Source organism: Chaetura pelagica, unplaced genomic scaffold (genome assembly GCF_000747805.2).
Source record: "Chaetura pelagica isolate M959 unplaced genomic scaffold, ChaPel_1.0 scaffold77, whole genome shotgun sequence".
In the NCBI taxonomy this organism is placed as follows: domain Eukaryota; kingdom Metazoa; phylum Chordata; class Aves; order Apodiformes; family Apodidae; genus Chaetura; species Chaetura pelagica.
In genome coordinates this window covers 1-10,635 of record NW_009953937.1, presented here as the reverse complement: position 1 = coordinate 10,635, position 10,635 = coordinate 1, and the positions used below count along the sequence as shown (strand labels likewise).

General features: G+C 38.9%; 1 protein-coding gene across 1 annotated transcript; it reads left to right on the top strand.

Moving 5' to 3' along the window:
* Positions 1-680: 680 nt before the first annotated feature.
* On the top strand, positions 681-10,610 carry LOC104392350 (ATP-dependent RNA helicase DDX1; the record flags this gene model as incomplete). Its single annotated transcript, XM_010001743.1, has 14 exons — positions 681-730; positions 1,669-1,732; positions 2,556-2,585; positions 2,824-2,920; positions 4,092-4,139; positions 4,282-4,365; positions 4,975-5,058; positions 5,411-5,487; positions 6,912-6,984; positions 7,086-7,162; positions 7,962-8,076; positions 8,320-8,458; positions 9,340-9,400; positions 10,512-10,610. Coding segments are annotated over exons 1-14 (1,098 nt in total), but the record flags the coding sequence as incomplete, so codon positions are not given.
* Between the last annotated feature and the right edge of the window lie 25 nt (positions 10,611-10,635).

The window sequence follows — 10,635 nt, the reverse complement described above, 5'->3', positions numbered from 1 at the left end:
CCCCCTCCCCCCCCAGGCTTTCGTAGGTCTTCAGGAGCGGTTTTCAATACGGGTTTGCTGGGTCTGGTGCGTATGTGGCGTGTCTGCGTCTGGCGGGCTGCTTAAAAAAAGTCAGGCTTGTCCCTCCGGCTGAATGGTTTCCTCAACAGGAGGTGTCCTGGTGGGTTGCAGTGGGTAATAGCCAGGTTTTTTAAATAGGAGTAGTTCGGTTCTGTGGTACGGTTTGAAATGTGGGTGTAACCATCTCAAATTGGAGTCCTTATATGATGCAGGTCTTCTTTTTTAGAAAACTGTCTTAGCTGTGGATTCTGTCAGGATATTTGTGATTAAGTCTTACCTGTTGTTTTTTTTTAAATAATCAGTTTCCTTAAACGTTCCAAGTGTCTTATCCTTGAAATATGACTCAGTTCTCAGTGTGTTTGCTTTTTTGTGTCAACCCCCGTGCCTGGTATGTGCCTGATGTGCTCTGCTCTAAGTGGGGACAACTGTCAAAGCCCTGTGTGGGGAAGGGAGGATGCCTCTCATCTGTCCCTTGAGCTTTGCAGGGGAGGCTGCATGGCCTCTCACCACAAATAGTGCTACTTCGTTGCTGCCTGCAGTCAGAAGTGTTGTCACTTGGAAGCCTTCTGGGCTGTCTTGAGGTAAATAACTGCTTGTTTCTTTTTTCATCTCTTGCAGAAATGGGTGTTATGCCTGAGATAGCTCAAGCAGTAGAGGAGATGGACTGGCTGTAAGTAGAAATGTGTCTGGGCCTGGCAGAATCTGCTTTGCTCTTTAGCAACACATGATGTAGTTCTTAAAATACTTCTGCTGTCACATCAAAGGAGAGCAGATATGTTTTCTTTTGATTGTCATTGCATTTCATGCACTTCTTTTTAGTGTGAATGACTGAAGAACACAAATGGTGACTGTAGTGGCAGCATTTAATCTTGGTCAAGCAAAGCATGACTGCTAATACTTCAGTGCCATTTGGTGATAAAAGCCTCTGTGCTTATGGTTTGTTCATTATGTACTGTGGGATTATTGGATGAAATACTGTCACATACCTGACCCAGGTGTAGTAAATGTTTTCCAGATTGTGGTTGGAATTTGTGTTCTTCAGAGTTGATGCTTGTGTGATCATCTTCTACAAAAGTGATTCTTCCTGGTTTTAGTTACTAGTTTGGCTAAAATATTTCACTTCAATGTTTGTTTTGAATTGTCTTTCAGAACAATCTTTGTGCTTGTAGTCCTTCTTTTCTCATATGCTGGTATTAATTAGCTGTGGTTGTCTGGAATTGCTGGTTATATTTAGTTATCTTTACAGTCTTCTCCAGTTTTGCAGACAAATACTGTAAATCAGGGCTGTGCAAGTGGCTTTAAACATGAAACTCTATTGAAGAAAGGAAAACAGGGAATATATGCTTGAACTGTTCTCTTTTAGTTTAGCACAATGATGTGAGATGTAGCCTTCTCAGAAGGTGGGCCACTAGTCACTTCCTCTAAAGTTATACCTCTGTTTCCAGCTCTCCTTGTACGTGGAATCCTTTTCACTTCCTTAGCTGCATGCCAAGAAGAAGAACATTTACCTGCTGTTTTCTGTCTTGAAAATGACCATGGTTTCTTTGAGTTCCTGTATAAGCATAAACCTTTTTTTTTTAATTTGTGTTAATGTTTTCTTTCCTGTAGTCTTCCTACAGATATTCAAGCAGAATCTATCCCCCTGATCCTGGGAGGTGGTGATGTACTGATGGTATGTATGCAGGATGGTTCTGTTCCTAGGATGCTGGTGTCTTTGTCCTTTGTGTATTCAATTCCCTTTTTTGCAGAAGGATCCACAGTTAGACTAGGTCTCTGTCCTTCTTCAATACAAAATACATTCTTCATCTGGGAACTACTTTTGAGTTCCTGGTGTGTTTCCAACTGTTCTTGCAGATTGGAATAATTCTTTTTAGGCTTTTTTTTTAGTTGCTAGACAGGCATTCTCAGCAGCTGCACTCAGTGATCTTAAAGGTCTTTCCAACCAAAATGATTCTGTGTGCATGAGAGATATCTTCCAACCAAAATGATTCTGTGATTCTGTGTGCATGAGAGATATCTGATGTCACCTGCTCTCCTTTTTGTCATAAGCACTGACATAGATCTGCATGGGGTAGGTCTGGTACTGCCTGTACCAGTGCTTCACTACCAGTAACCTTGAAGATACCAGATTAGGAAGCCTTGTTCATCAGGTCTTTTGTGCATCCCTCTGTTCTTGATTCCATAACCAAAGTCATGCTTCCTCTAACCTTCTGTAGCACCTCCAGAAATCTGACAGATACAGAAAGTTTTTCTAGTGAACTCTGTGAGCCTTGGATTTTTATTTTTTGAAGTATATTGTAAAGTTATTCCCTGTTTGTATTTGCATCTAATTTGTTTGAAGCCATGACATTACTCTCTGATGTTTTCTGTATTATATAGAAGTAAAAGTAAACTTTATTTTATTAAAAAGTTTAAGTTTATTAAAATAGAACTGTGGAACAATTCATACAGTGAATTGTAACTCAGGTTAAACTTTTACATTTTTCTTCCTCCAGGCTGCTGAAACAGGGAGTGGAAAAACTGGTGTAAGTAATAATTGGCAGAAATTGCAAGTCTGTAAGTGGAGGGAGGTGGGGTGTGTGTACATATAATAAGAGCATGTGTATGTTTGTGGATGTGTTTAAGCAGTCATTAATAGTATTTACAGACGTTTGTGTTGGCATGTTTTAAAGGGTTTCTGAATGTTGCTCCTGAAAACTAGGCTGACTGTGTATCTGCAAATATCTGAACAAATTGTCAAGTGAAGATAACTTTCTGGTTTAGGCTTTCAGCATTCCAGTGATCCAGATTGTTTATGAAACACTGAAGGACCAGATGGAAGGCAAGAAAGGGAAAGCAACTATTAAAACGGGTGGGGCAGGTAAGGCTTTTAACATCACCCTTCTCATGGTTGGAACACTTAATTCATGTTGATTCCATCACCTCTCAAAGTAAAGTTAACCTAACTTGCCATGAGATTAAGTATTTTTTCCATTATTTGGGATAATGTAAATGGCATATCACTTCAGATTTTATAAAAAAGTGGATATAAATATACTGGGAAGTCATGGGAAGAAGGGAGGTGAATTTAAGTGCAGTCTCTTAGTGGTGCTTTTTGGTCTTCAGCTTAAAGCTGGCTGGTTCACACCACATTCTGCAGTGTTCTTAGAGCTGTACTAGTTTAGTGCCTTGCAAGATATGAAGTGGGAGTAGTGTCCAGCTTCAAAAAAGGAGTTAAAAAAATATTCCAGTTGCAGGAATAAACCAGACCATCAGCAGTGAGACCACACAGTTGTGTGAGCCTTTTCAGTGAGCCTGAGCTGAAAGCTGTTCTAGGCTGAAGCTGAATTTTATGTGGCTTTGGTAGGTCTGCAGTGTGTCATTCAGTCCTGCTGTGCTGAATAAAGTTACTGTAATCCTTTTGGCACCTGGCTAGAAGTGGAAGCTGAATAACAACATCTTGAACTAGTAACCACTAAACTGAGCAGGAAGTGCACAGGGCCAGAATCCACTGATGTGGCATGGCTTCTAACCATGACAATATCCTCATAGTATTTGAGGGTCTATTATACATCCATTTACATCAACTTGCAGCTTGAAAGCTGGTAACCGTGTCCAGTCTGTGGTATTGACGGGCTGAGATTTATCCACATGACAATAGCTGCACCAACAACACTCTGAAGGTATTACAGAAGTTCTCATCTTGCAGTTCTGGTGTAACTACTGCTGCAGTGGTGACAGCACAGTCAACTTGAAAAAAAGGGATCCTCCTTGTAAGAATGTAATGTAAATACACTCAGCAAGTAGCTTAATCTGTGCTCACCTGAATGGAATAACCTAAATTTCATGTAGCACCTTTGCATTATGAATCTGTGTCCTCCTTCAAGCTGCAAGCATTCGTTTTGACCTCCAACAAATTGGGCTGGAACAAAGCTATCTCCACAGAAAGCTGTGCCAAACACTGTAGGGCCAATGTGAACTTGTAATTTCAGTTTTCCATGCTTACCCTGTTGGTTTAATTCTTTTTTTCTGTTGCTGTCTTTCGCATCTAGTGCTCAATAAATGGCAGATGAACCCATATGATAGAGGAACAGCTTTTGGTGAGTTGTCCTAGTGCTACTTTACATGTTCCTTTGAAAATGTTCACCTGGTGAAAAACAAACTAGAAGAAAGTATGCATGCACATTTATTTTAAAAGCACTTAGGCAATGTCCTTAACTAAGATTGTCTTCTAATTTTCAGCAATTGGATCAGATGGTTTGTGTTGTCAGAGCAGAGAGGTAAAGGAATGGCATGGATGCAGAGCAACTAGAGGTGTGACTAAAGGTATGTATAAAATGATGGATTTTGGAGACTGGCAGAAGTTCCAGATGAAGCACTTGCTTGTCACACATGTACATGCAACCACCTACACTAGCAAACTGAACCATGTGAGCAAGGGTGCCGTCATGCAGCTTGCTGCCAGCCAAAAGCTTAGGAAGGAGAAATACCTCTGTTTTGCTCTCCTTGTGTGATGAATTACCTTTTTTCTAATAGGGGATTTAGTCAAGAGACAGAATCCTAACTAATGCTCATTAAAACACATTTTATTGAAGTGTTATTGGTAGAAAATAGCTACTCATGCAGTGTTGTCAGTGTGGATTCATTAGAACCACTGGAGTCTCTAGCTTATCACTCCTTTGGTGCCTTTCATAGTCTGTCTCTCAGCTTGTGGTTGTCTGTCTTTTGCCTGCTGTTCTCTGATCATCTCTTTCTTCCTTGCACACAGAAGTACCTACAGGTCCTTTTCACACTGACACAACAGGGGGTTTTATGGTGCTTTCAGCAGGGGTGAAAATGTTAGAGTTGCATGGTCTTGGAAGCAGCCAGACTTGAATCACCTTGATAAAATTGAAATTCAGGTGATGTTTTACATCCTTTCTTTCTCTTTTAAAGGGAAATACTACTATGAAGTTTCCTGTCACGACCAAGGCTTGTGCAGAGTTGGTTGGTCAACTATGCAGGCTTCACTAGATTTGGGTGAGTTTCCTTCAAAGGAAGAATCCCATAGACATTTGTTATATTCACATGGAATAGCTGGAGTCCTAGGCTTGCAGAGAATGGGCTCCTTGGGAAGAAAAGCAGTATCGAGAAGCTTAAAACTTCTTGTGCAAATGTTGCTCTTCCTGTGAGAGGAAATCTGCTTAGGTGAAAGCAGTGGTTTTTGTCTCTTTGGACTTTTTCTCTTTTAATTCAATATTGTAATGAAGATAACTGACGACTAGTAAAATCAATAAATGTACTGATAAAAATACACAGTTATGGATACCAAGATCTAAAAACATAACCTGTCCACCAAAAGATAAAAGCCTGCACTTTGTCTTGTCTTCAGGCACTGATAAATTTGGCTTTGGCTTTGGTGGAACTGGTAAGAAGTCTCACAACAAGCAATTTGACAGCTATGGTGAGGTAAGCTTATTGGTACAAGCAGTATTAGAAGTTTTGGTTGGTTCTGTGCTGTAACAATCAACTCTCTTGTAATAGTGCTAACTTTCAAGGGAAGGTCACTGAGCAAAGGTACCCTGAAACACTGAAGCATTTTTTGATAAAAGCATATTAACAGCTTTAACAAAAGCAGTTATCAGCTTGAGGTTTATGGTTGTGGCTAGACTGACAATATATGGACTCTTATTTAGAAGATAAACCTGTATGTTAGAGGTTAGAGGTTCACTTACCTCCTGGATGTATGTTGTGACTTTTAGCTTGAACAACCCTAACCCATCGGTGTACCTTGGTGAGTGTTTAAGTGAGGGCATCATATCCTGTTTACCAGGAGTTAAAGTAGAAGTCATCTCTCAATTCTCTGATATGTCAAAAGATATATTTAAATGCTAACACAATGCAGGTAGCCATGCACGTTCCTGAAAATGTCTGCCAGGAGTATCTGTGGTGGTTTTTGGGTGGTGTACCAGTTAAGAGTTCAGATGTTCAAGCATAACTTACATAAATATTAATAATACAGCAGAAACTCATCTTTTTATGGTATTAATGAACTCTCAGTGCCATAAAACTTGCAGTTTCTATGACTACTTATTATGTTGTAGCTTTTTAATAGTGGTGACTTCTGAGCTGTTGAATTAAAAGCGCTTTATAATATACAGATTTTGTTGAATTTCCTTACAATGAACAGATTTCAAGATACTTAGATGAAGTACTTAAGTATACATAACATACATATAAGTCTTTTATTTAGTCAAAATAGAAGTTTCTGTTATTGGGTTTGGTGCTGTAAACTGAGATTTACATTGGCTAATGAATGATTCATGCACTTTTCCATAATGCAGAAAACTTCCAAGTAAATGACTTAATCATAGAATCATGGAATCATTTGGGTTGGAAGGGACCTCAAAGATCATCCAGTTCCAACCCCCCTGCATGGGCAGGGACACCTCCCCCCAGACCAGGTTGCTCCAAGCCCCATCCAACCTGCTCTTCAACACTGCCAGGGATGGGGCAGCCCTAGCTTCTCTGGGCAACCTGGTCCAGTGTTTCACCACCCTCACAGCAAAGAATTTCCTCCTGATGTCTCACCTAAATCTCCCCTCCTCCAGTTTTGATCCATTCCCCCTTGTCTTCCCACTACAAGCCCCTGTATCAGCCCCTCCCCAGCTTCACTGGAGCCCAAAAAGCCCAAAAATAATTTTAAGACAGCAATAAATGTTTAAATGCGTAAGATAATAAATTGGGCAGTTTACTGAAGATTTGTAGTAAAATAAAAACATACAAGGTATTTACAGGGGTAATACTGCAATAATTTGAACTTGCTTCTCTCCCATGAGCATTTAATGAGGAGCAGTGGGAAATTTAGCTTTGCAAATTTCTTTTTGTTACAGGAATTCACTATGCATGATACCATTGGGTGCTATCTAGACATAGATAAAGGACAAATAAAGTTTTCCAAAAACGGTAAGTTTTATTCAATTTCTTCCTTGGAATTTGTGCTGGGGAGGGGCAGGGAGAGGAAAGCACATGTACATAGAGTCTGACTGAACTAACCCTGCTTTCAGGGAAGGACCTTGGCCTGGCGTTTGAAATCCCACCACACATAAGGAACCAAGCACTTTTTGCAGCTTGTGTGCTGAAGGTAACTTAAGAATATCACAGATGTGTAATGTCATGCATATTATTCTAGTTTTAGTAATTAGCTCCTTATCTAGAATTTACATAGTGACCTACAGTTAGTACAGTTGTGCTTGTACCTCTCTATTGCCTTTGACCTAAAAGTATTTCACTATTGGAGTGGCCACCACACTGTTAGCTTTGACCATTCCAGTTAAATATTCAACGTTTAAATTCAAATTGAACTACTTAAATTTGAATAGAAGGGTAGAATAGCATGGCTAACTCTTTCCTAGTACCAGTGCTTCAAGGTACTATGATACATCAGATACAAGCAAATAACTTCAACATGCCAAAATTCCCATTTGTTCATTCTCTGCTTTGACACTGCAGTAGTGAAGTATTATGTCTTTCTGGAGTTAGTCTTTCTGGGATGATCCCTTAATGAATACAGGCTTTAGCAAAAGGTTTTGGCAATTAGAGAAATCTGTAAGTCCAAAAAAAAATGTGGTTTGTTTTGTTGGGGTTTTTTTAAGTGTTGTTTTGGCATTGAAAATGAGTGGAACATAGAAGTTCAAACAAGGTTTCTGTATATCTGTAAGTATGGGAATATTCTGATGTAGAAGAAACTAGTTTTAAGAGTTAGAACCATGCCAAAAATGTTGTAGGTTTTAGATGACTTGGGGAAGGGAAACTTCTAAAATGGGAGTAAACACCCCCTTCTCCGAGTTAACTGGTTTCTCATGGGACAATCAGTTACAGAGCTGTCACATTTTACAAGGTCTTTTGAATCTTATCTCTGACATAAATTTGTTGAAACCTAGAATGCTGAATTAAAATTCAATTTTGGTGAAGAAGATTTCAAGTTTCCCCCAAAAGATGGCTATATTGGTCTTTGCAAGGCTCCTGATGGTAGTGTGGTAAAATCACAGCACTCAGGTAGGTTTGCTTTGTTAACTTCTCTTAGTTGTACATTAAAATTGTTACAGAACATCTTTAATTGCTTCATTATTGTCTTGTGCAAAGTCTTACAATGATCTTACTGGTAGAAATATTAGTGCCTTTTACACTGTCTTAAACCACAGATTATCTAATATTTTGAATTTAGAAATGCATTTTTTTCCAGTAAAGAATTCCAGAATAGGAAGGTAGTTTATTTTAATGGCATATGTTTTCATTTAGGAAATGCACAAGTGGTTCAAACACAGAACCTCCCAAATGCTCCGAAAGCATTGATTGTAGAACCATCAAGAGAGCTGGCAGAACAAACTCTGAACAATGTGAAGCAGTTCAAAAAATATGTTGATAATCCCAAATTAAGGTAACACTTAATGTTTTCATTGTATTTATGGTTTTGTGAATGGACATGACTTCATGACTATTTATGACCTATATATTTTTGACTAGACAAATCTATGTGGGTTTTTTTCTTGAGATTATCAAAGGTTTATGATACTGAAATGTTTTTAATCAAGCAAAGCACATTTGTTTACTGCCTTTCTTTTCTGAGCATCTGCCTTTGCCCCTCACCTCCTCCTGCCCTCATCTTGTTTGTATTTCATCACCAACCAATAGTTCCATGCAAGGTCTGCTCTAATTACATTAGTGTGCCCACGGGGCAGATGTTGCAGTGATTAGCATGGGCAGGCAGTTCTGAAAAATTATCTGCAAGCTGCTTTTGTCTGAAGTTGTTTCTCTTTTCTCTGTGCTCTTAAAACTTGAACAAGTGTCTCTATATTCTAAGCTGCAGTCAGTTTACAAGGGTGCTTGTACTACACTTGCAGGAGAGTAGCAGTGCAGAACTGCAAGATATGATGCAAGATTCAGTTAGTTACTGGTATTTGCATTTCTAGCTTTCAAGAATGCAGAAACTTATTAAACTAACTTATGTCTGGCATTTTGAAGGAAGACATTCTTATTTAGGATTTAATTGGTTAAGCTGTTAATGTTTAATACAACAGGTGCTAAAGTAATCAAATTAAAATACAGTTTGGTAACAAAACACTTCTTGGATTAAAATGCAATACACTATATCAGAAGGGATGCACTTTTAAATTCTTTCCTATTCTTTTTTTCTTAAAATTGCTATTCAGAATTTTTCATTGTCAAATACTAATAAAAGAATCAGTCTTCAGCTAGATGCTTAATATATATTCTAAACAATAAATAAGCAAGTGTTAAAATACATTGTTGTAATTTTAGGGAACTGTTGATTATTGGTGGGGTTGCTGCAAGAGATCAACTTTCTGTACTGGAACAAGGAGTAAGTTGTGGTTTTGTCCATTAGTTTGGGTTCTGAATAATTGATGATGTAGTTAGAGAATAGTAATGGTGCTGCTTCTGAATCCTTTGAACCTGATGAAAAGAAAGAATGCAGCTGATAGCTCGTGCATCTTGCACTGCTCTAGCATTGGTTGCTTTATTTCCATGGCAATTGTCAGTACAAATGCTTTTATAGCCCTTGGTCAAATTCTATTTAAGCCATAGTATTTCTGAAGATTTTAAAATAGAGGTGTAGTTTTTGCCATTTGTCCTTAACTAAGAAGGCAGAGATATTTTTCTTATTAATTTCTGCCTCAGCTTTATGTGTATTAAACTGGTCTGCATTTATCAGGGTCAACCTACACCACAGACCAAGTCCTGCCCAGGAGGCTCCAGCCTCAGCATCATGGGATGTACAGTCAATCCAGTCAGACTTCAGGGATAGCATAGCCTTTTGTTTTTTTAACACTTGATTTTGAAGTGAGACAGCATCACTATTGACAGTGTTTTCAGTGATTCCAGCTGCCAAAATAGAAATTCTCTCCTAAGCAGGTTTGACCTGAAAGATTGCCAGGCTTTCATGTGAGTGCTAAATTCCCAGTGGTGAATCTGGCAAAATGTGGAGCCATTTCTGTAGCTAATAGACTTGATATGTGTATTCCCACAGTGAGAAAAGTTTAATTTATTATATCCACCATTTAAGAGCAAATCTGTTGGCTTCAGATAACAGTTACACAGCTTGGGGGGGTGGGAGAAGGGACACAGCACTTCCCAAAACAAGGGCAGGCTTCACACCTGAAGCAGGTTTTGCTGATGAAATGGCTATAAAACTGAAATGCAGGTTTCCCAGAGAGGTTGTGAGATCTCTCTCCTTGAACGTAGTGAAAATTTTACTGGTCAGTAGCAGCATGGAAATTGTCTCTGATTTGCATATGATGGTGGGAGTGGAGACCAGATGGCGTCCAACTCAAATTGCTGTAGGTTGCTATGAAGTTATAATGAATGGAAAATAGAGCATCACACTGAGAACAGTCTCATAATCTTAAATTTAGACAAAGCTGGTAGTGCCTAGTTAGTTATGACACCAGTTCATACTCTGATGTATTTCATAGGTGGATATTGTCGTTGGAACTCCTGGAAGGCTGGATGACCTGGTCTCAACAGGAAAGCTGAATTTGTCTCAAGTTAGATTCCTGGTTCTGGATGAAGCTGTACGTAGAGAACTAAATGATACTT